We start from the raw sequence: 25,635 nt of genomic DNA, 5'->3' as shown, positions 1-25,635 counted from the left end.
CATCACATTGAGGGAGGCTGTTATCCAGGCTAAGTTGGGGACCATCCGGGACTCGGTCTACCCAAGAACCTCCCCAGCTATTGGCTAAGGGGTTCTGGTGCTACCCTCCCCTGCCCCCAGATTGGGAAAGTCTGCGTGGAGAACTGCCAGGAGTTCAGTGGTATCTACATCCAGTACAAGCTACAGCCCTCTAGCACCAACTGCAGCGCTCTAGGTGTGGTCACCTCAGCTGAGGACACCTCGGGGACCCTATTTGTAAATGACACAGAGGCCCTGCAGCGACCTGAATGTGCCGAGCTTCAGTACACGGTGGTAGCCACTGACCGGCAGACCCGCCAGCAGGCCCAGGCTTCGCTGCTCGTCACAGTAGAGGGGACTTGTGAGTACCAGGCTCCATGGAGGGTGGGGCGTTGGAGGTGATCACCGAGAGCCAGTGTTTGTTGTTTCTCTGAAACTCCGTGTGTCCTTCGCTGAGTCTGGCCCCCATCTACTCCCCAGACAGGAGGATAGCACGTACCTGATTCTGGCTCTGGCTTTCATGTGACACTTTCATGTGACACTCTTTAGTTACCCCGAACCCACGAGGCCTCACTTCAGAAGCCGTGGGGCTGTCGTTACACTCTGTCCACAGTGGGGGGAGATCTAGAGTCTGGGCTCACACCAGCCCTGTGACCTTGGCTTGTCTATCACTCCCAGCTGTTGCTGAAGAAGTGGACTGCCCCAAGTCCTGCGCAGTCAACAAGAGACAGCCTGAGTGTGAGGAATGTGGTGGCCTGGGCTCTCTAACAGGCAGATGCGAGTGGCGACAGGGAGATGGCAAAGGTAGGCCCGGGAGCCAGCAGGGGGAGGGTGGTGGTGGTGTCTATACTGGCTGCCACCAGAAGTGAGGATAGCTGCTCGATAAGGGTCCCTCCAGGATTGCCAGTCCCTGCAGTGAGCTTTGCCACCTTGAAACCAAAGGTTTCTTAGTGGGATTCACTCTGGCCTTGGAAGGGTCTAGACCAAAGCTGGGATGGATATATAAATATAGGATGGAATGGTGAGTGTGCCTAGCACTATAAGGCTCCCACTGGCAGTATAGCTTTGAGAGATCTTTGCCTTTAAGTGGCTTCCGTCAATGGAAGGCACATCAGCCCTTGGTGGACCTCTCTGCCCCCATCATTCCTCAGCTGGTGTCTGAGGTGCATGCAGTTCTCACTCTCCTTGTTCCTGTCTCCCTAAAGAGGCAGGGTGGGTGACAGCCTGCTGTGTGTTCCATCACAGGGATCACCAGGAACTTCTCTACGTGCTCCCCCAGCACCAGGACCTGCCCCGATGGCCACTGTGATGCTGTGGAGAGCCGGGATGTCAACATTTGTCCCCAGGACTGTCTCCTCCGTAAGCCCCCACTAGACCCACGCAGACACATTTCATCAGTTTACAGGGAAGCTTGAAACTCCAGCCCCGAGCCCCATTTGTCTGTTTGATGCATCAAGCTGGTCTGGGGAATAACACCATGTCTGTGCGCCATAGCTTATGTAAGGTCATGGGCTCATCCTCAGCACCAAAGACCAGAAGTGTGTAATAGTAGGTTTAACCAGGCAGGATGTGTCAAGCCAGTCCTATCATCTCTCTTGAACAGTTGCTGTGTTCCCAAGACTGGGCTTCTGTAGCCTGACATATCTATCTTTGGCTGACTCATGAGCCATGGTCCCCATTCTTCTGGCTCAGGACACACCTTCCCTTTGGTCTGTTTCCTACATCTTTACTGTACTCAGGGATAGCCATGGATGATGCTTTCTGGGACCTCAGCAATGACTCTGAACTGTCTTGATTCCCCTGCTTCTTCTTCTTCTTCTTCTTCTCCTCCTCCTCCGTCTCCTTCGTCTCCTTCTTCTCCTTCTTCTCCTTCTCCTTCTTTTCCTTCTTCCTTCTTCCTTCTTCTTTTCTTCTTCTTCTCTTCTTCTTCTTTTCTTCTTCTTTTTTTCTTCTTCTTCTTAATATTAGCCACAGTAAAGCTGTCCTTTATGGCCAGCCTCTTTAAAAGAGAGAAAAAGATGTAATTATTATGCATACAGTGTTCTATCTGCACACTAGAAGAGGGCACCAGATCTCATAATAGATGGTTGTGAACCACTATGTGGGTGCTGGGAATTGAACTCAGGACCTCTGGAAGAGCAGCCCGTGCTCTTAACTGCTGAGCCCTCTCTCCAGCTCCTCCCCTACTTGTATAATCCATGTAAGGGGGACATTGTTTTAAACCCTTACTCAGGTGAAAGAGCTTCTGAGCCTTCACCAGGCCTGAGTTACTGACACCAAGTTGAGAAGGCTGTCACAGTCTGAGGACCCTGAAGTGTCAGGCCACACCGGGAGACTGAACAGGCTGCATATGTCCTCAGGTGGCAGCATTGTTGGAGGGCACGAGCCAGGGGAGCGCCGGGGGATTAAAGCTGGCTACGGCACCTGCTATTGCTTTCCTGATGAGAAGAAGTGCTTCTGTGAGCCAGAGGACAGCCAGGGTAAGGAGCGCCCCACACAGGCCTCCCAGAACACACACACACACACACACACACACACACACACACACACACACACACACACCCCAACACACCCCAACCGTGAAGAGAGCCCTGAGCAACCAGTGTGAGGTCTACCAACGGAAGAGACTAGGGAGGCCATTGGACCCCAGAAGGCTCCCTCCTTCCCTCTGGGCCTCAGTTACCCTTTGAAACCATGAACAGGGGGCGGGGTCCCTATAAAGCATCTCCTAGCCACAAGTTCTCAGTGAAGGATGATCAGAAAAGCTGTTCTTCAGAGTAACTTGGTCAGACTCTCTGTACTGGGTCCTGCTTGGCCTCTGGCGCCATGAAGCTCCCCTGGCATTGGAGTCCCTCTAGGACCCTCTGCGCAGAGCCTTTGAGCCTCTTCCCCGCTTCCTACCCTCCTATGACGTCCAGATATTTGTGACAGGGAAACAGTACAGCTGGTGTGGCCGGCACACTGCCGCTGCTGTGCTGCCAGGCCCTGTGCTGCCAGGCCCTGTGCTGCCATGTTTGCCATGACACGCAGCACGGTAGGACCTCTGCCTGCTCAGTGGCTTCACCTCAGGGCAGTCCTCACCAGGTCACTGCCCCTGCCACAGGCCCGCTGTGTGACGAGCTCTGCCGCACAGTGATCACAGCTGCCGTGCTCTTCTGCTTCATCATCTCGGTCCTGCTGTCCACGGTCTGCATCCACCGCTACCACAAGCATGCGCACAAGCCACCCATTGCTTCAGCCGAGATGACCTTCTGCCGACCAGCCCAGGGCTTCCCGATCAGCTACTCCTCCTCGGGTACCCGCCGGCCCTCACTGGATTCCATGGAGAACCAGGTCTCTGTGGACTCTTTCAAGATCCCGGTAAGGGGCCCCAAGAGGTAGGTGGACAGTGTTGGAGAATGCTCGGCAACATAGGCTTTCTTTACTACTTGGGGCACCCGCAAGTGGTTGATGTGGCATTGCCTGTATCTCCTGCCACATAGGGCCAACAGCAGGGAGATCCCTACCTTCCTCATACAGTCACCTTCCAGTGGGAAGCTGAGCTGTGATGGCAGGCTGTCTAGGAAGGGCGTGACAGGTACTGATTTTGATGGGCCTGACTGAGATCTGAGATGTGGGCCTTAAGGTCCCAGGGAGTGTGCACTTGGCCCTACGTAGCAAGGGAGGTGTGAGCAGAAATCCCAAGGGATGTGAACAATGAGACCTACACACACACACACACACACACACACACATACACACCCCACCACCACCACCACCACCACCACCACCAAGTGTTTTATCTCAGAATAGGAACAGTGGACAAGGCCTGTGTTCTATAGCATTTCAATAGGCTACTCTATTGAGAAGTGGAGGATAGGGGCAGAGAGTGTGGGGTTCATGATGAAGTGCTGGTCCAGAGCTCCAGGGCAGCAGCAGTGTACGGGGCAAATACCCAGATGTGGATAGAGGAGGCACTGAAGGCATCTGCAGAGGAAAGCCCTGACCACTCTTGAGATGGCCGTACCTTTCCATGGTTGTTGCTCAGAGCTATAATACCACTGAAGCCTCCCAGTCCTGATCATGTCTTCTCTGCTCTTGACACATGTGGCCTCTGCCTTCACCTTCAGGGGCATCCTGCCCTCATCCATGCAGGATCTGGAAGCCAGGGGTGCTCTGGGAGCAGCCAGGGACAGTGCTGTGGGACAAGGGATATGAACAGAGTAAGCCGCAGGTTTGGGTGGAAGAGGCTGTGATGGGGACACCTGTGGGAGCCCCCAGTGGCCATGGGCCCTTGGAAGTTTCTGTTTCAGGTTGTGAAGTGGCCTTATGTGTCTAGAAGGTCGTTTCTCCCCCAGGGCCTATGTGAGTGACTCCCAGCCCTTGGTTGGGGCCAAAGAAGGCCATCCTCGGTATGCCACAGCTGCTGCACTCACGTCCTAGTATGTGATCCGGTTCTGGCAATAGCTGAGATCTATAGCAGGCCACCAGAGGTCTCCATAACCCAGATAGCACAATGTGGCTGCATAGCAGGGCCATACTGCTGCTCCCAAGGGTAAATACATATCCATCTCATAGGTCTGTCCTAGAGATAGCCTGGCATCCTCAAGCTATACCAGACATAAACCTCATGACTTAACCACTCAGTCTGTTTTCTCAGGGAGAATTGGGTCCTGTGGCCCATTCCTATAATGACAGCACTTAGGAAGATCGGGCAAGAAGACCACAAGTTCAAGGCCAGACTACACAAAAACAAGCAAACAAAACAGTGAGGCGCTACTATAGGACAGCCTTCAGCAGCTCGGGAATTGAGGGAGAGCCATGGAGTCAGTGGACTAGTCACTCAGTTTGACTTTTCTTTCTCAGGGAGTAAAACTTAACTCTTGGGGTCAGCGAGCAGGGAGAGCTTAACTCTATGGGACCAGTGAAAAAGGGAAACACACACACACACACACACACACACACACACACACACACACACACACCTCTTGAAACTCTATCATCTCACGTCTCTTCATTTCTTCTGTCAGATGTATCCCTTCTATGTATTCTTAATTTTTTTCTATACAGCTTACATGCCCCAGCAAAATATTTCAAGCAGTGTAAAAATTACAATGTGGTAATATTCTATTTTTAAGCAAATGATTACAATGAATAGAATTTTTTAAAAAAAACACATGATTAGACATTTTGTGTATTACAGGTGAAAACGAATTATCCCCAAGAACTTACATACATTCATGTCCAACTTGGCATAGATTAACAAAGTGTAAGCAAGCAAGGTACTTTTCTCAGCCAATTCTTTTACTGGCTGGCTGCGTTTTGTGGTTACAAAGAAAAGATCTGTTACTTTATAATGTATCTCAAAGGTAATCTTACAAAAAAAATCTTACAAAGAATCACAAATCTGAACTTCTATATATGAAAAACAGTTCTGTTTTAAATCCTCAGGGTGCATACCCATTTATCAACAGGTAGGGGTGTGTGTGTGTGTGTGTGTGTGTGTGTGTGTGTGTATGTATGTATGTATGTATGTATGTATGTATGTAAGCTGAGGGCAGAATTGAGTACAAGGAATTACTCATCACCTTTTTTCACCAACCCATCCTAGCAGGAAAGTTACTTCTGCCAGCCATAGTCAGGCTGCCATTGTGTCTGTCCCCTGATCTCAGCAAGTCCCTTACTCAGCTATTAAAAATGTATCTTTCTAAACTTTAAACTGTTCCCCCAAGATTTTCTACCTCAAAGCCATTAACAAAAACACCTTAACCTACCCGTTAGGCAATTTTTAAATCTTTGTTTTAGCGATGATGAACACCAAAACACGTGAACATGTCTCCCATCTCCCAACATGAAAAGACCTTAAGCTAGCCTAGCTTCTGGGACTCAGTTGTCTTCCTTAATCATTAACCTAAGCCACTGTCTATAAGGCTCCTCAAGAGACACTCAAGTCCTAATTGTGCGACACTCCCTTGTTCTTATTTTCTATCCTCTGCAGCTCCTGCTTTACCAGGAGTAGAGGCAACACTATATCCTGCCTTTTCCTATATTAATTTTCCCACTAAACTAACCTCTGTCATAGTCCCTTACTGTATTAAAAATCTCTGTCCATCAAAGTAAACCAACACTATTGTGAAAATCATTGCTTCAGTTAAACAGTACAGCTTAAGAAGAAATCATCATCATAATAATCCACAGGTAAAAATGCCCAGTAGAACTAGATATTTCCATGAGATAATCACAAGTCACACTACATTAAAGGCAGTGAGAATGCCCCCCCACACACACACACCCATTCACACCATGCCAGAGAGAAAAATATCAGCATGGCACATGTAAAGGCACAGCAGTAGAACATTCTGGAGCTGAAGCCCTTGGGCCTTGCCTGTCTGAGATTCGCCTATCAGTGCTTTGCTTCCTGGTGGGTCGGTCACCAGAAGCTCATTTGCCACCTGCTGCTCCTCTGACATGCCCACCCTCAAATTTTTTCCTAAAATTTTAAAGCAGCTAATGTATACCATTTTCACATACTTAGTTTAGTCTCTGGTTTGGCCCACGCAGGTTTCGAGTGCCTGTAATGGAAGTGTAGCAGTAGAGCTGTGACACTGGTGACATCCCTGCTTTGTTCACATTTGGGAAGGAGGCTTCGGTTAACACCAGGATTACTCAGGAGCTTGCTAGAATGTGTGTCTTTGTACTGAAAGGAGGCTCTTCCCCACATGCCATGTAGATCTCTGGCCTAGGTCTGTGTGTCCTTATTGAGCCAACTTTGTAAATAGAAATCTGAGGCCCACACTTGAGGAGTGGACGTGGCTGGTGGAAGTCTAGGAATGTGCCCAGAGTGGTCATGATTATAGGTGGGTGGGCTTTGAGGAGAATGCTGGGAAGGCCGCCCACCAGCCAGAGCTCAGGCTGGGGTATAGCAGTGTGGGGTACATAGGACAGGTCATGGGGGGGGGGGGAGCAACAGCTGCCTCTCACTTAAGGGTGGGAGTTTCCCCAGGGGCTCCGTGTTCCATTCTACAGCAGCCCTGGGGGGAGGTTTGCTGCATGTTTCCACTGCGGGGAATTCAGGGCTGAGATGTGTTCTGGGCCATGGGTACCAATTCAGTCCTCTAGGGGCCTTGGGTGTGGGTGTCAGGGAAAACTTGGGTCTGGGCTGCTGTCTAGTCAGCCACAAGCACCTCTGGACCCATCTGGCCTTGAGTATAAGAGCTTCAACCTAACTGGTCCTTTGGGTATTTAGTGGATTGGGGGCAGGGTGAGTTAAGACATTGAGTCCAGGCCCTTCTCCTGGAGACTCACGTCAGGTCTCTCTGGTCAGGCCATGGCACCCTCAGTGGATCAGCTGTGAAATGGTGGGTGTGGCTTAGGTGATGACCAGCTTCTCTGCATGCTGGCCCTTGTCCAGGCAGGGTTGGGGGTCAGTATTTACTTCTTCTCAACTTTTCCCATCATACTTTTCTCCCTTCTCTGGTAATGGTCCCTGTCTCAACCCTAATATAGGAGGATCCAAAGTGGGAATTTCCTCGGAAGAATTTGGTTCTTGGGAAAACCCTGGGAGAAGGAGAGTTTGGAAAAGTAGTCAAGGCGACAGCTTTCCGTCTGAAAGGTCGGGCAGGATACACCACGGTGGCCGTGAAAATGCTGAAAGGTACCTATGCAGGAGCTGTGGCCCTCCTTCCATGAGACCCCCACAGAGCCCATTGTTGTTCTGTGGTTGTTGCCATCTGAGCAACCCACAGCTATGCAGCCAGTGCGCTAAAGAGGCAAGGCAAGGGCCTGACTCTGATAGAAGCTGCTTTCGTGCAGTTTCTGCACCATGTCAGGGAAGAGTCCAGCCTTTAAAACGTTTTAAGGCCCTTTGGAATTAAACTGATAGTTGCCGGCACCCCAGTCTGTCCCATTTATTGCGTCATCCAAGAGGCCCTCTCTGTAAGGACTGTCTCCCACCCCAGTGACCCTATGGGTCTTCTCTGTTCCTGTGACCAGACATGCCCTGGGTCTGGCTCTCAATGTGCACATGTACCTTTCTTATACAGGGGGTGTGACTGACCAGATGCTGTGGCTGCACTGGGTGGGTAGCCCTCACTGTGGTCAGGTCTCCAGCCTTGTTAGCTGAGGGCCCTATGGCCGCCAGACTGTGCAGCGAAGAACTCCTGTAGTGGTTGCTTAGCTGAGTTCCAGTGCTGTGGTCCAGGACTGCAGCCCAGAGAGCTCTGTGTGCTTCTCCAGACAGTCACATCAGGTTCAACCCTCACATTCCTGGCCTCCCTACACGGGCTCAAGGGGTTCTGGCACCCTGCCTCCCAGCTCTGTCTGTCCTTCATCCCAGACCAGCCTCAGTGCCAGAGGCGACAGTGTGCCACTGGCTAGCTAACCAGGAAGAGTACTTGGTTACATGGCTGACACTTTGTGCACTTTTGGAATCAAGTGCCTAGTGAGAACCAGAGCCAAGCGTGGCCACCCTGGGGGCATGTGTTTCGGTGATATGATTTCGGTGAAATCTGATCATCTTCAAAGTGTGCCAGATACAGTTAGAAACTCAAAAGAAGCATGGCTCCAACTAACAATCTGAGCAACATTAGAGAGGCTACCTTAAATGCCTTTCCCTGATAATGAGATTGATGACTAGCTTATATGCCATCATAGAGCCCTCATCTAGTAGCTGATGGAAACAGGCAGACACCCACAGCTAAACACTGAGCTGAACTCCTGGAATCCAATTGCAGAGAGGGAAGAGTGATAAGAAAATTGGGTCAAGACCAGGCTGTAGAAACCCACAGAGACAGCTGGCCTGAACAAGGGGGAGCTCATGGACCCCCAGACTGACAGCTGGGAAACTAGTATTGGACCGACTCAGACCCCCTGGACATGGGTCTCAGTTAGAAGGCCTGGGCAGTCTAAGGGACCTCTGACAGTGGAACCAGGATGTATCCCTGGTGCACAAAAGGACTTTGGGAACACATTCCCCATGGAGGGATACTCCCTTAGCCTAGAGACAGGAGGGAGGGCCTAGTCCCTACTCCAAATGACTTGACAGATTTTGATTATCCCTTCTGGAAGGCATCACCCTCCCTGTGGAGTGGGGGGGTGAGGTGGGGGGGAATGAGAGGGAAGGAGGGAGGGAGAAGGAACTGGGATCGATATGTAAAATAAGAAAAAAATAAATATATACATACAAACAAACGAAGCATGGCATGCCATCTCATCGGGAAAATGCAGGCCAGATATGTGGTGTGCTGCAGAACGCTAATGCTGCCTTCACTCTGGCGCAGTCATGCGGGACCTCTCAGTAACTGAGTGTAGACCCCAGGACACAGTGGAAGCTTGAGAGAGGGCCGCAGGACTCCAAGCCGGTGTCAGGCAGATTGTAGAGCCGGAGATCTGGGCTGAGTGTAGGGTCCTTCCCTTTCTCCAGCACCGGTCATAAGCAGGTGTGTGGGCACATAGACAAGACTTATCCCTGCTGGTAAGACTGAAAACAGGAGGGGTGTTCTCTGTAGGCTTTTCTCTGCTGAAGATGGCAGCTAAAGAGATGTGCTGCCATATACACAGGCACTGGCCCTGGAAACTTTGGTGGGAAGGTCCTGCTTATGTGGTTTCTTATCCCAGGGGGATATGAAGCCACTGTTGGCTGAAACTGAGGTCTGTGAGGAGTCCTAATTCCTCGTGCTCACAAGGGGATCCCAAGGGCTGTGGCAACCCAGGTTTCTATGTGTTGTGTTTCAGAAAATGCCTCCCAGAGTGAGTTACGAGACCTCCTGTCTGAGTTCAACCTCTTGAAGCAAGTCAACCATCCACATGTCATCAAACTCTATGGGGCCTGCAGCCAGGACGGTAAGCCTGGCCGGATGATAGGGTGGGTGGGCAACCGCCAACGGACTTGGGACCCCTCTTCTTCCCTGAGCTGTACTTTACCCACTCGACGTAATTCTCCTCTCTGGAAGTCTGGGTGCCTGGCTCCCTCCTAGTCTGGGTAGTTATCTATGTCTCCTGGCTGAGCAGGCATGTCTCCTAGGGGTTCATGTTGTAGCACTACTTGGGCCTGCTGAGGGCCGGTCTACGGCTTTGCCACCCATTCTAGGGAGCTCCATGAGTGAACTGTGCATCCTGGAAACTTACAGGATAACAAACATGCTGCTCCCCACAGGTGACCCTAACCCCAGCCCTGCAGGAAAGGAGCATTGTCGCCTCCTCAGATTAGGACAAAGGAGCTTGCGCTGACTGTTGCTTTTGCATGCCCAATCTTTTGCCAAAGGACTTTGCCTGTGTGCACGTGTGTGGGGTGTGAGGCGGGCAGCGAACCACCTCCAGGCCTGACTGCACTTCTAGTTGTTGAGGGTGGGCAAGAGCAGGGAGATGGGCTGGCACAGAGCTATTTGAGGCCAAGTCGGAGCTTGCACAAGCCTTCCTGCCTTCATTAGTTCCCCTACCCCCAGCCTACAGGACCAAGGATAGAAAAAAGTATGAAATTCTAGTCACAGGGCATGGTAGCTCCCAGGGAAGGGCTAAGAACAGTGTTCACCCACTCAGGCGGATGTCCATATGGTCTGTGGGCCAGGAGTGAGTTGGCCTTCCATAGATTCATGATCCATAGAGCCTTGCCTGCCAGCTGCCCAGAGCAGGTCTGTGCCGGTACTCCTATTGGTAGGGTGACAGAGCTTGCTGCTTCCCCACCATACTCCATGAAGCCTGAGGCTGGCCTGATCCCATGCCCAGGGCTGCCTCTCTCTGTCCCCAGGGCCACTTCTTCTCATTGTGGAGTATGCCAAGTATGGCTCCCTGCGGGGATTCCTTCGTGACAGCCGCAAGATTGGGCCTGGCTATGTGGGCAGTGGAGGCAGCCGCAATTCCAGCTCCCTAGACCACCCAGATGAACGGGTACTGACCATGGGTGACCTCATCTCCTTTGCCTGGCAGATCTCAAGGGGTATGCAGTACTTGGCTGAGATGAAGGTGCGTGCCACAGACATTGTGCTGCTCCTGGTGCCCATCCCAGCCCCTTCCTGCCCTGGCCAGTCTGAGGATTCCTGCTCTCTTCTTTCTGCAGCTTGTACATCGGGACTTAGCTGCCAGGAACATCTTGGTGGCGGAAGGGCGGAAGATGAAGATTTCTGACTTTGGGCTGTCCCGAGATGTTTACGAAGAAGATTCCTATGTGAAGAAAAGCAAGGTACCTGACCACGAATGTGCTAGCAAGTTTCCAGGTGGAGCACTGGGCTCACAGCTATACTGGCAGGGTTGGGTGGTACCCTTAGAATGACTGGGGAAGTAGAAATTATCCCAACCCTGGGTCCCCAGGATCCCAGTCCTGGGGTCTCTGGTGTTTTTGTCACTTTCCAAGACTTCCCAATACTGTAGAACTAGTCTTCTCTCTATAGTTCCTTAGAATAAGGCCACCATTCCCTGTGTGACTGCTCTTTAGCTCCTAGTGGAATAGACTGGCCCACAGTCATCCTTGTTTTGTTGTTGCGTGTGGGAGTTTCACTGGGATCTCTCGGTAAAACTGGGTCCAGAAATACACCTCAGAGGTCTTGAGAAATTCCTCCAGGTCAAAGCAGTGTGTGGACAACTGATTCACTGACATCGTCATGTTCCCATGGTAACTGCCTTGCCTTGTCACCTGGCATCTGCTCTCCCAAAGCTTCCATATGACAGCAAAGGCATGCTCAGGGTCCTGATGGCCAGGCGTTTGAGGCAGCACAGAGACACAGCTTTCTCTGCCTCAGCCTTGCTGTAGATTCTGTGTGTTAACCTGCATTATGATGGCTGTGTGTGTTTGTTGCGGGGTTTCTGTGGTGACCACAGATCTCAGAACCGCATAGAGGAAGTAGAAGGGGCTACTGTGGCACACAGCAGAGGGTGTGGAGGAGCCTTCCCGTACACGCACACACATGCATGCCTTGCAGGAAGGACTGTCGTCACAGTGGAGGTGTACAGGCATACGTGGCTTCCAGGACCTCTGGCAGCCCTCTGAGAGCACAGGCTGCAGGCAGCACTGTCAGGATCACACTCATACATCATTAAAGGGGTAATCACAAAGAAACACGTTCAAGCAATAGAAATGACCGTGGATGTGTACTTTCTAAAATGATATGGTCTGAAGACATCCTTATTGAGCCATCCTGGGCAAATGGTGAGGCTAAAGGCCAAAGCATGTCCATAAAGCCATTCATTGTTTTTGAAAAGGATTTGTTCAGTCAAATGCCCACACTGCTGCGGGGGTGGGGTGGGGGGAATGCAGGACGTGGGAACACATTCTGAGATGCTGGAAGGTCCCTAAGAGAAGGAAAACACAATCCAGCTTTGGTACACAAACATTTTCTTCCCCTCAGGGTTTCTCAGATGAGCCTTGATGATGGCATACCAAGTTTACAGATGGAAACTGGGAGTTGATTTCCCGAATGCATGTGCTCCTGGAATGCCGGAAAGGGACTTACCCTGCCAGACAAGTTCTTGGCTCTGTGCTTGGGAGCACTGCTCTGCTCCACTCTGCCCCAGAACCCTTGCACCTCTACTGTAGCCGGATGTCTTGAGTTTCTTCTTTGCAGGACTGTGGCATGGGAAAAGTTGCCCTCTGTGGCTGTGAGGATGCCCTGACTCCCAGTAGCATCTTAACAAAGCCAAAGGTTCAGGCTGGAGCTGTGGCCCCCTTCAAGATAGTGCATAGCTGCTCTGTCCCCAGGACCTGGTACTCTATGCTCCCTCCAGAGCTGGGGCTAAAAGAGATGTGGCCAACTACCCTGGTTACAAAGCTCAGAGTCATACTGACGCCTTCTTTCACTACCTCTAGGGCCGGATTCCCGTCAAATGGATGGCGATTGAGTCCCTTTTCGATCACATCTATACCACTCAAAGTGATGTGTAAGTGTGGAAGTTGCCATCCTGGGGTGGGGGGTTCGGTCCATGATGCCCGTCTCTGCAGCTTGGCTAGTGGATACTGCTGGTTCCAGATACCCATCCGTAGTGCTGGTCATCCATGGTGAGCCCAGGCTAAGAGATCATCCGCTGTTCATTCAGCAAATGGCTGGGCACAGGCAGCAGTTCTCCCAACCACAGCGGAATGTGTGGGAGTGGGGTAAGGTGGGGGCCGTCATAGCACACTCCCCCCCCCGACTCCTCCTCACTTCCCTCCTCTCCTCTGGGTAGGACCTGCAAACCGCTCCTCTCCCATGAGTGCCGGAAGAAATGTGACTCAGACTGGGCATCCTGTGATGTCCACCTGCCCACGGGTGGGGGTTGGGAACTCTACTACAGTTAGAATTTGTGGACTGGTGTAACCCAAACTGCTTAAAAGATGGGAGCCCGTACTTGTGGACAGATGACAAGATGTGATTTGTTTTTCTAAAGACAAAATACTTGTTTCTTTAAAAAAAAAAAAAAAAAGCAAAAACAAAATCAACTTGCTTCTAAAGCGTTCTGCTATCTGCAGACGTGCAGATCGTGAATAGAGTGAGCTATGAAAATAGAGATCTTTCTTAAGCAATTTTAAACAACCATTTTCTGATAACATAAAGTTGACTTAGGAGACCTGGAAAATGCGAAGGAAAATACAACTGGAGACTGAGTGCCTTGAATCACACTGGGCCCCTCCCTCCTGATGCCCTTTGGATAGTGTCTGTGGTGTGCACATAATTCTTTATTGCCAGGTGATATGTGTTTTGTGATACTTGTACTCCCACCCCATAGTGTTTTCTTACTACTAAATATTTTCTATAAACACTCAAGGCTTTATAAAAATTTCACAGCACACCCTGAGTTCTGTTGCTGGGATCTCACCTAAGTGTCGTTACACCAATGGAAGCAGCATGGAAGGGTCTTGAGCATCCCAAGGGCTGGTCCAGGTAGGCAGGTGGACCTTGCCCAGCTCTTCTTATGCACCTGCTTGTGCAGCCAGAACTGCGATAATTCCCTGTATGTCATCCACTTAGGCATTGGAGGTTAACAATATAAACGTCTGCGGCTCACCAAGGAGGCTTGAGGGCCAGCAAGCTCCTTACTGTGCCCTTGCTCACCACAGGTGGTCCTTTGGGGTACTGCTATGGGAGATTGTGACCCTGGGGGGCAACCCCTACCCTGGAATTCCTCCTGAACGGCTCTTCAACCTTCTGAAGACGGGCCATAGGATGGAGAGGCCGGACAACTGCAGCGAGGAAATGTGAGTAGGCTTTCCTTGCCAGTTGGCGTCTGACACTCATGCCCTGGGTCCTGGGCCAAAAGTCAAACAGACGTTCATTCTCTTCTCACTCCCAAGAAGCCAAGTGCCACCTACCCTGAATAAGCTGAGTGATGGGAAGTGATAGGGCAGAGGTCAGACAGCCATCAACAGGTAAGAGGTAGATGTTGGGGCCCTGACCGCATGAGGGCTGGTGGACTTCCTTGGAATTTCTGGGAGCTGGTGGATCTGGCAAGAGCCCAAGGCCTCCTGTAAAATGTGTGAGAGCACATGTGTTAGGGAGGTAAGGTACAGAGGTGGGCAGCCAACCTCAGCCTAAGAGACCCAGAGTCCTAGAGCCATTGTGCTTTATACCAGGCAGTTAAATCAGATGGACCAGAGCCAGGTTAAAGAGTGGGGTGCTACCTGGAGAAAATAGGCTGGCACATTCATGCCACAGTCGGTGCCTAGCTGAGAGCAAGGTAGGCATGCCAAGGTTGGCAGATGTCACTTTGAGCACCTGGGCTGGCAGCTAGCCACCCAACATAACACCTCCATCACAGCTCCAGAGCCCTCAGCCACACCCAGCTCCTGGGGACGCAGAGCTTCAGGACAGAGATAAAACAGCCAGAACCTTGGTTGTTAAAATTTTAAATTCTTAAGAATTCCACAGAGGTATATAATGCGGTATAATCACGCCTACCCCCGTGTTCCTCCCTCAGCTTCCCCACATCCCTGCAGCATGTCCCTTTCCCAGTTAACGTCTCACTTTTGGAAAACTCATGGAGGCCAATTAGTGCTGCCCATATATATGTGAATGGGTGTGGGAATCTTAACTAGTGGGCACACCCTCCAAGGAGAAATATCCCCCCTCTTAAAGCAACAATCCACGGCCAGTAGCCCCTCAGTGGGGGATAGTGCGAGAGTTGTGGCCCACTTATCTTACACTGGTCATGTGCAGGCAACCACAGCTGCTGTGAGTTCACCAATGCAACAGCCACATCACAGCCAGGAGACATCTCGACGCACCTCCTCACTATTCCCTGGGCCTTTCATTTTCTCCGTCTCCTCCCAGTGGTGCTCCCGAGCCCTGCTTGGGAAGAGTGCATGGTGATGCGTGTGTGAGGGCCGAGCACTAGCTGAACAGAGCTGTTTATTCTTGTCACTTTGACCAGTTATGCATGTCTGCATTTGCAGCTCACTGCAAAAAAAAAAAAAAAAAAAAAAAAAAAAAAAAAAAAATAGAAAATAGAAAAAGAAGCTTCTCTGGCTGTAAATATGAATATTTTGAAAAAATTGGACAGCATGACCATTTAGCAAAATAACAGCAACGGGTTCTACCCCAGGGCCCTGGACCTCCCCAGTCACAGGCTTTTGACCAAGATTACAGAACCAGGCTTGGATGTCCCTCCTGTGGAGCAAACCTCAAGTCCACTCAGAAAGTTGTGGCAAGCTGGCATTATTTATTTCCATCCCCTCAGAGCCTTTAGTCGGTTCCCTCTCTGCACAAGTTTTAAGGGCTTTGCTCTGTACTCAGCCACCATAGTGGGTACAGGGTCAAACACTGTTTACTCATGTTGGTAGAAGGAAAGAACAGTGAACCCCTCTGGAGAGAAGGCTATGCCACATTGCCAGTGCCCTGCCCTTGGGCCCAGTGAAGCTCAGAGCTGCAAATGGTTCTGAAACAGCCTAGAGAGTGCAGACTCTGGGTGTGGTGGCCCTGCCAGGTGTCAGCACCTGCCTGTACTTCCCTCTAGGTACCGCCTGATGCTTCAGTGCTGGAAGCAGGAGCCAGACAAGAGGCCAGTATTTGCTGACATCAGCAAGGATCTGGAGAAGATGATGGTCAAGAGCAGAGTGAGTGCCAGAATCACTGCCATGGGCTTACCGTGGGATGGTAGTTTGAGGCTCTCCGTTCCCACTCTAAGGATAGATGGCTGTGCTTTCCCATAGGGCAGGCAGAGGATGAAAACCTGCCCTTCAAGCCAGCTCTCTTGGGCCTTCCAATAATAACATCTCAATCTCTAGCTTGTTGTCAGGCAAGAGCTCCTCACAGGCAAGTACTGGAGAATATTTCAGAATTCTGGCACCCAGGAATGGGAATGTCCCTCAGGAGCATCTTACTGTCACCACATGTGACCTACAGAAATAGGAGTCCAGGCATGCCAGATCTTCTGTGCTTTAAGAAGTTTATGTTGCCTCCCAGATTTTATTACTGGTCATGTAGATTTCTGAAGCCAGGTGTGAGCCAAACACAACATGTGGTAATAGTTGGTCTCTGCCATGGTGAGAAGGTTGGCTTTTGCTTAATATTTATTGAGCAACTGTTTGTACTGGATGCTAGGGAGACAGGGAAACATGAACAAACAGCTGTCCTGCTCACACTACTTCCAAAGAAGCCTTGTCTTCATCTTTACTAAAAGCTATCCTTCCTTTGAATTCCAAAAGCAGAAGTTCACAATCTAGGCTCCCAGGATGAAGTTTAGCTGGAGAGGTAGCTTAGCTGGTAAGGGTGCACAGTCACGAGGACCTGAGTTTAAATCCCAGCAGCTTAAAAAAAAAAAAAAAAAAAAAAAAAGCCAAGTGTGGCCAGTGCTAGGGAGGACAAGGAGAGAAACAGGATTTCTGGGACATGCTGAGAATCAACTCCAGAGTCAGTGAAGGGCCCTATCTATCTAAGGGAAGGGATTTGATGGAAACATCCCACTTAGGGTTGAGTGTTCCAAGTCTCTCACACCATGCACATTGTCTGGCTGTGGGTGTCTGTACTTAATTCCCATCTGCTGTAGGAGGAAGCTTCTCTGATGATGACTGAGCAAAGTGCTGGTCTATGAGCATTGCACAATGTCATTAGAAGTCATTGTATTGCTAGTAGTACTTGGTTTTAACCTCATTCTCAGGTTTTTGGTCACCCAAGTAGTGTTGGCTATGGGTTCCATCTCGTGGAGTGGGCCTTAAGTCAAATCAGATATTGGTTGGATGCTCCCATAAGTTTCGTGCCACCACTGCACTGGTATATCTTGCAGGCAGGACACCATTGTAGATGAAGGATTTGTAGCTGGGTTGCTGTTTACATTTCTCCTTCGATAGCATGCAGAGTACCTTCCAGTACCAAGAACACTAGCAGTAGTGGTAAAATCTCTAGGTAGGCACCAACTCAACTTCTCCAAGTTCAAAGAGTTGTGTAGGTGTTACCTTCAGCAACAGAGCCTTGCTGACTCTTGTGGAGACCACCCTAAGCATTGGCAGTGCCCCTGGGTCATTAGGGGGTCCCCATTAAACCCCTTTGACCAGCAACTCAACTAGATGTAACCCATACGTGGTACTAGAAGCTTCATTTTGTGATAGGAGATGTCCAGATGGGGTTGTCTCCATTGTTATTTGGCAAATTCATTTATATAGAATTGATATATGTGTATGTTTTAGGAAGCTTCTACTGTATTAGGTTTCTATACTGTAATGGTCCTTATTTTAGCTGTCTCTCCCTGTATTCCCTGCCTCTCCCTATCTTCCCTTCCCCTCCCCATTTGATTCTCCCATCCCAGCTCCCACACCTGACTATCTATAACTATCCTATTTGCCATTCCTAAGGATATCTTCCCCTCCTCCAGGTCACTTACTCAATACCTAATCTCTGTGGTAGTACGAATTATAGCTTGGTTATCATTGACTTAACAGCTAACATCCATATATGAGCAATATGTACTGTACCATCTTTGTCTTTCTGGGTCTGTATTACCTAATTCAGTATTTTTTCTAGTTAAATCCATTTACCTGAAAATTTCACGGTTTAATTTTTTAATGGGTGAGTACAATTTCATTGTGCAAATATACCACATTTTCCTTACCCATTCATCTTCGGGGAACATCTAGATTGTTTACAGTTTCTGGCTATTATGAATAGAACAGCGATAAACATGGCCTGAGCAAGAGTTTCAGTAGTAGGATGAAGCATCCTTTGGGCATGGGACCCAGGTAGATATAGCTGGATCGTGGAGGGTATATCAGTTCCCATCTTCCAGAGGAACTGGAACTCTGATTTCCATAGTGACTGTACAAATTTGCAACCACACCAGCAATAGATAAGTGTGCTCTTACTTCACATCCTCACCAGCATGAGTTGTCATTTGCTATCTTAGCTGTTTTGACAGGTGTAAGATGAACTCTCAAAGTAGTTTTGATTTGCATTTTCCTATTGACTAAGGATATTGGATGTTTCTGTTGTTGCTGTTGTTGTTTTTCAAGACAGGGTTTCTCTGTGTGACAGTCCTGGCTGTCCTGGAACTCACTTTGTAGACAAGGCTGGCCTCGAACTCACTGAGATCCACCAGCCTCTAGGATGTTAGACATTTCTTTAAATGCTTCTCGGCCATTTGAGTTTCCTCTTTTGAAAATGCTCTGTTTAGATCTGTATCCATTTTTAAAATTGGGCTATTTTGTTTTCTTGTTATACAGGGTATTTTTAGTTATTTCCATTATTTTTACCTTTGCTCTTTATCTGATGTAGGCTTTCCCATTCTGTAGGCTGCTGCTTTGTCTGAATGACAGTGTCCTTTGCTGTACAGAAGGTTCTCAGTTTCATGCAGTCCCATTTACTAATTGTTGAACTTAGAGCCTGTGCTACTGGTATTTTGTTGGGTAATGATTTGCCAAATTAACTAAAGAGAGAGAGAAAGCATCCAAATTAACAAAATTAGAGATGAAAAGGGGACATAACAGGAAACACCAAGGAAACTAGAGAATTAATGAGGACAAATTTAAAAACCTGTACTCAATTAAATTGGAAAAATCTAAAATGGATACTTTTCTCAATATATACCATCTGCCAAAGTTAAATCAAGATCCGATAAGCAATTTAAATAGACCAATAATCCCTAATGAATAGAAGCAGTCATTAAAAGTCTCCCAACTAAAAAAGACCCAGGGCCCAATGATTTTAGCACATAATCCTACCAGACTTTGAAAAAAAGACTTAATGCCAATACTCCTCAAATTATTTCACAAAATAGAAAAAGAATAAACATTGCCCAGTTCATTTTATGAGGCCACAGTTACCCTGATACCTAAACCACATAAAGACCCAACAAAGAAAGAGAATCACAGACAAATACCCCTTGTGAGTCTAAGTGCAAACATTCTCAATAAAATACTTGTAAACTGAATCCAAGAACACATGAAAAAGAACACCCACCATGATCAAGTACATTTCATCCCAGAAGGCCAAGGATGGTTCAGCATGGTTAAGTCAGTAAATGTAATCTACGCTATAAACAAACTGAAGGACAACAACCACATGATGATCTCATTAGATGCAGAAAAAGCCTTTGACAAAGGCCGACACCCCTTCGTGATAAAAGTCCTGCAGAGATAAGGATAGAAGGGACATACCCCAACACAATAAAGGCAGTTTAGAGCAAGCCTGTTGCCAGCATCAACTTGAACAAAGCATTTTCACTAAAATCAGCAACAAAAGTTGTCCATTCTCTCCATGTCTACTCAACATAGCGCTTGATGTCTTAGCTATAGCAATAAGACAACTGAAGGAAATCAAAGTGATTCAAATGGGGAAGAAGTCAAAGTATCTTTATTTGCAGGTGGCGTGACAGTATACACAAGTGGCCTGAAAATTTTCACTGAGAAACTCTTACAACTGATAAACACTTTCAGTGAAATGGCTGAACACAAAATTAACTCACAGAAATCAATAGCTCTCCCTATGCAAATGACAGACTGAGAAAAAAATCAAGGGGAAAAAACACCTTTCATAATAGCCTCAGATAATATAAACTAGGTTGAGGTAACTTTAGCCAAGCTTGTGAAAAACTTGTATGATAAAAACTTGAAGAAAAAAAGAAATTGAAGGTTTCAGAAATAGAAAGATCCCCCATGTACATGAATTGGTAGAATTAATACAGTAAAAATTCTACCAAAAGGAGTCTACAGATTCAATGCAATCTTCACCAAAATTCCAACACGGTTCTTCTCACATCTGGAAAGGACAATATTCGGCTTCATATGGAAACACAAAAATCCAAGATAGCTGAAATAACCTGATCAGTAAAAGAACTACAGGAGGTATCAGGATCCACTATTTCAAGTTGCATTACGGAGCTATAGTGACAAAAACAGCATGGTATTGGCACAAAAACAGACATGTTGATCAGTGGACTCAAATTGAAGATCAAGACATAACTCCAAACACCTATGGACACATGTTTTCTTTTTGGTATAAAGAAGCCAGAAATGCACACCGGAACAAAACAGCAAATTCAAAAGTAGTGCTGGCCAAACTGGATGGCTGTCTGTAGAAGAATCTGAACAGAAGAATCCATACTTAGCTCCCTGCACAAGATTCAACTCCAAATGGATCAAAGACCTCAACTGTGGTGATACATTGTTTATGGTCTAATAAAGCTTGCCTGAAGATACAGAAAGCAAAGCTAGCACAAGCTATAGAGGTCAGGCATTGGTGATTCATTAATCCCAGCAGCTATACCAGCAAGCCCTTTAGCCAGGCAGTGGTGGCACACACCTTTAATCCCGGGACTCAGGAGACAGGAAGATGGATCTCTCTTGAGTTCAAGGCCACCCTAGCCTGAGAGCAGAGCTCTCGCCTTTGATCCCAGCACTTGGTGTCACATGCCTTTAATTCCAACGCTAGAGAGGTATGTAAAAGGCAGGAAGTGTTTCAGGCAGCATTCTGAGATTTAGTCTCCAGCCACATTGAGGAGAGGCAGCAGTCTGAGGCTGGGAGGTCAGCTCCTGGAGACAAGATCAGTCCTTTAAGTCTGAGGTAGCGGTAAGGAGCTAGTGGTTTGGCTGCTTTGCTTTTCTGATCTTCAGCTTAAAGCTTGAACCCCAATATCTGTCTCTGGGTTTTTACATTATTTTACACTCGACTTAAGATTGATAGAAGAGAAAATGGAGAACAGCCTTGAACTCATTGACACAGTTTTGTTGTTTCTTGAGAAAAATCTTCCAGATCTATAGGCAGGGTTGTCCTAAGCATGAGTAACAGTAGATGCCCAAATCAGTATTGAGAAACAGCCAGGACAACAGCTATGAAGTGTCTTCACAGCTAAGCAGTGTGACATATGTAGCAGGTACCTAACACTCTTGTTCATGGGAGTAGAAGCCTGTGTCTGTGCCCTGGCATAGTACTCTGTAATACAGACCGCAGAGGTCCTGGGAGGGAAGCTGGGAAGCAGCCATTGGCTTGAATCTACCACACAGAACACTGTGTTTTTACAGGAATAATGTAACCACAGCGAGTGCTTTCAGGCCCAAGAATATGCAAAGAAGTCACTTAGCCAGTCCTCTGCTCTTGGCTGGATAAAGTGGATTAAGGAACCTCAGTGCCATCCTCCCTGGTGGAGGGTTATGGTCTTACAGAGTGTGAGCCTCTACAGGTTAGGGACACAGCTAGAGGCCTCATGAGCAGTAAGGGACCCTGAGTATGTTTAGGAATGGTTTAGGGTTAAAGATGACTGGCCATCTCTCTCTCTCTCTTCCAGGACTACTTGGACCTGGCAGCATCCACCCCTTCTGACTCACTGCTTTACGATGATGGCCTCTCAGAAGAGGAGACGCCCCTGGTGGACTGTAACAGTGCTCCCCTCCCGCGCTCCCTCCCTTCCACATGGATTGAAAACAAACTCTATGGTAGAATTTCACATGCATTTACTAGATTCTAACAACGCTGTCCCTTCTGCACCATCCCAACTCTCTGTAATGCTTTTTAAGAGTGTTTCTGATCCCAACGAAACCAAAGCCTCCTCCTCTGAACCCTTTTCTTTGTAAATATCTGACTTTGCATCCAGTTTACATTCAGGCATTTTGCAGCTCTGTCTTTCTAAAAGGATGTGAAAATACGTGTCATTACCACGCAGCCCAGCAACTTAAGATGACACGGGAGAAGTGGATTAGAGCAGAATTCTCAGGGGACACTGGGAAGCAACTCGCAGTACTTCTGACTTCGTTATCTAGATAAATTTCCCTGATCCGGGGAGGGATTCAATTTAGCAAGGGGAAGTTGGCATCCCCGGCTTTCAGTGAGAACATACCTAGAGGGCACCAAGGCTGCTCCTGGGCTGATGTGTGCCTCACGAAAGCCTCCCAAATCCCCGCTTTCAGCTACTTGTTCACGGCCATGCAGTGTGGGGTGGCGGGAAAACCACGTGGGCCCTGGGCAGACACCAGACTGCTGCTGTCACATCCTTTGCACCCTACCCCATTACAATGTTGTCACTTATGAAGCCAGTGCTAAACACTGAGCCAGTGCTTTCTGAAGGGCATAGTCTGTGGTGCTGTGGCCTTGCAATGGACAGTAAATATGGTTCTTGCCAAAACTCCTTCTTTGTCTTGGATTAAATACTTGAAATTTTTTTCTGCTTCCTACCTTCATCCTTGTTCCTTTTTGAAGTCTTGGAGTTTCAAGCATTTTCAAGCTAAGGTAGGTTTCTTTCCACATGCTCCCTGAGTCACAGGTCCGCACTGGCTTTGGGTCAGTACATGCCATTGAGTACTGACAATGCTGCCGGGCAGCCTGTGTGACCCTCCATGGGAAAGGAAGCCTTCCTCCTCCTCCACTTTAGCTGGGATGACAGATGAATAGCCTCCTTTACCTTAGAACATTTTCTGCAGTGTTCCCACTACAGGAAGCTGTGGAGTCCAGCCGTTTGCTGATGGCTTTATACTGTCCTAGGAACACAGTTAGGTGGTTCACCAGATCTGTTTCAAATTTGAGAGCCTAAATGCATAGACATTGAGATTGGTAGACTCTGCTAAATTACCTTTGCCAGGAGCGTGTGGGATTGCCCGAAGTAAAACCTGGGATATAAAACCATTAATGGAATTGGCACAGAAAGCTCAAGTTGGTTTAACTGTCAAAGGGAGTTTTGCCAAGGCCTTACTGTCTGCACATGAAGGTTGAGTTCTTCAGTGCAGAACAAATTATCTGTTTTCATTTTTAGGCATGTCAGACCCGAACTGGCCTGGAGAGAGTCCTGTACCACTCACGAGAGCCGATGGCACTAGCACTGGGTTCCCAAGATATGCAAATGATAGTGTATATGCTAACTGGATGGTTTCACCCTCAGCGGCAAAATTAATGGACACACTTGATAGTTAACATTTCTTTGTGAACGGTAATGGACTCCCAAGGGGGAAGAAACATGCCAAGAGCACCAAGCCCTCCGGCCCCCTTTGTGCACATCACACTGGCCAAGACCAGCTGCGGGTGGCAGATGTGTTTTCTGTAGTTTGTTTTAGCTGGTTTCCAAAGTGGTTTTCCTTCCAGCAGCCGGTGGTCCTCCCTCCTAGCACACCCGCCTCATTGAGTGGGTGTTCAAGTCTCCGATTAGATTCCCCTTTCCCTTTAGTACCGGGTAGCACCTCTGTTCATCAGTAGCCACAGTGAGCTCTGTGTTCACATGTGTGGGGTCTGGCATTCACACCTTGTATGAGAAATTGTACCTGAATTGTTTGATTTTTCTGGTTGATAAAAACCTACCATGCAAAAAAAAAAAAAGAAAAAAGAAAAAAGTTTCAACATGAAGCACACATACAAACATCAGTTGACAAAAGGCCAGAATGATCTGTCCTTGTTTAGAATGAGAGCCCAGTAAGGGTCTGGGTGGCAGCATTCAAGTCCACCAGGGCTGGAGGGGAGGAGGGGCCTCAGGGTGGTTATCAGCTCAGGATATGACATCCTGAATATAGATTTTTTTTTTCTTTTAACCATGTAACGTTTTCTTAGGAAAACGTTTTGTTTCTGTCATGGTTAAATGGCTCTTAGATTTAGCACAATGGAGAGATTCGGTGCTGCCCTTGCTATATACAAAGCAGCGTGAAAGAAGTGATAGCCCCACGGCATCTTTTCCCCGTTGAGCCCTCTGCATCTTTCGCACACGTTCAGCACTAAGTGACTACTACCAGCTGACCAGAACGGGATGAAGAAAGGGGCATTTGGAGTGGAGTGTCCTTCAGGCCCAGACTTGCTGGCAGCAGAGGCCTTGAGCCACAAATGCTGCCCTCCCTCTCCCCCCCCCCCAGCACACCACCCTGCAGTACATCCCACCACCAAAGAATGCACTCATCCTCTGCATCTGGGGAAGGCGGGTTTGTCACGTTGTAGTTGGTACCCTGTCAGCTCATGCCCAAAGGGAAGAACAGTTCGGCTAGGTGTATTAGAAGTTGCCCTGATAGCGACTGAGGAGAGAGGACAAGGTTTTGGCTCTCATAGAGCTTGTGTGAAAGGCACATGGGTTCGCTCTTCCTGTTCGTCGTTTATGCTGCTATGGCACGTGTTTTGGTTTCTTCAGTTCTGACCATGACTCGTGTAAGGTCCTTACCTTTCTGTACTGATGTTTGTAGCCATGGACACTCCACCCTCCTCCAGGGTTTCAGGGGTGGCTCTTAGAAGTCTCCACAGCTCTTTTGGCTGTCTCTGGGTTGTCACTTCCCAGGAAAAGGTCACATTACCAAAACACTGCCTGGTCTTCAAACTTAAAGCACTGTGATAGGACTTTTAAATAGTCATAGTAAAATACTGTATTTTATGGGCATTTCACAAACACAGTAAAATTGTGACATTTTATGTGGCTGAGAATGCTCAGATAAGTATACCAGATAGAGCCTTAGGAATATGTGTAATATTCCAGACCAGACAGAAAGATGAAAAAAAAATGCTAATTTAGGCAAGTAATGTGGCTTTAGTTTGGGCCATCTTTTTTTTTTTTTCAGATACACTGTGATAAGTTTTTATATATATATATAAATATCTCTAGTCATGGGACCCTTTTTGTTTTTCAGATGTGCTTAGTAATAGTTTTATTAAATGCAAAGGTAAGGATAAACTCAGATTATTCAACATGCCTACACAGTAAGTGCATTGCTACAGCACTTTGGTTCTCATGGGCTGAAAGATCCAGATCTAAATAGCCAGCCCATCTGTGGGAAGTTAACACTTAACTAATAACCACTGTCTGTCTGCTCCTGAGATAGAAAAGTACCCATACTTGTCAAAGTGCCCATACTTGTTAACAGTACCAGACAGATTTTCATCTACATATATGCAGAAGTTACCACATATTAAAAATTACTATTAAGTAGCAATCTGTCAGGTAGTAAAATTTGTAAGATCCATTTAAGAAAGGCTATTAAACCATACCATGTTGGTTTGTTTTTGTAATCAAGGTGACTAAGGAAATAATTTCAGTTGTGTAAATAAAATGGTGAATCATAAAATGTGTCAATTTTTTCTCTCAAACTTTCTGATTGCAAAAAAAAAAATGAGGTTGCTGATTTTAAAGTGTCTGCACATAATTAAAATGCCACAGAGAATCTGTTGGAGTACCCATGGGAGCAACAGTAATGAAGGAAGGGCGTGGTGTTATTGATAAGTCTCGTACATACTCAAGTGGTAAGTCGCCTACATCTGTGATTCCAGGATTTCCTCCCTGAAGGTGACCTTCTGTAGA

General features: G+C 47.9%; 1 protein-coding gene across 1 annotated transcript in view; it reads left to right on the top strand.

The window, feature by feature from the left end:
• Ret (ret proto-oncogene) overlaps window positions 1-25,402 on the top strand; it is a 46,182-nt gene extending 20,780 nt beyond the window's left edge. The window contains exons 7-20 of the mRNA XM_051203809.1: window positions 121-379; window positions 697-822; window positions 1,264-1,377; window positions 2,379-2,498; window positions 3,122-3,378; window positions 7,504-7,651; window positions 9,730-9,837; window positions 10,742-10,956; window positions 11,051-11,173; window positions 12,794-12,864; window positions 14,021-14,158; window positions 15,913-16,012; window positions 21,670-21,817; window positions 23,128-25,402. Coding sequence (XP_051059766.1) covers window positions 121-379; window positions 697-822; window positions 1,264-1,377; window positions 2,379-2,498; window positions 3,122-3,378; window positions 7,504-7,651; window positions 9,730-9,837; window positions 10,742-10,956; window positions 11,051-11,173; window positions 12,794-12,864; window positions 14,021-14,158; window positions 15,913-16,012; window positions 21,670-21,817; window positions 23,128-23,285 — 2,085 coding nt within the window. The 3' untranslated portion in view covers window positions 23,286-25,402. The remainder of the gene's footprint in view (window positions 1-120; window positions 380-696; window positions 823-1,263; window positions 1,378-2,378; window positions 2,499-3,121; window positions 3,379-7,503; window positions 7,652-9,729; window positions 9,838-10,741; window positions 10,957-11,050; window positions 11,174-12,793; window positions 12,865-14,020; window positions 14,159-15,912; window positions 16,013-21,669; window positions 21,818-23,127) is intronic.
• Window positions 25,403-25,635: the final 233 nt, after the last annotated feature.

The sequence above is a fragment of the Phodopus roborovskii genome, unplaced genomic scaffold, assembly GCF_943737965.1.
Source record: "Phodopus roborovskii unplaced genomic scaffold, PHOROB, whole genome shotgun sequence".
Lineage (NCBI taxonomy): Eukaryota > Metazoa > Chordata > Mammalia > Rodentia > Cricetidae > Phodopus > Phodopus roborovskii.
Note: the sequence above shows the minus strand (reverse complement) of the source record. Positions and strands in the feature narration are given on the sequence as shown.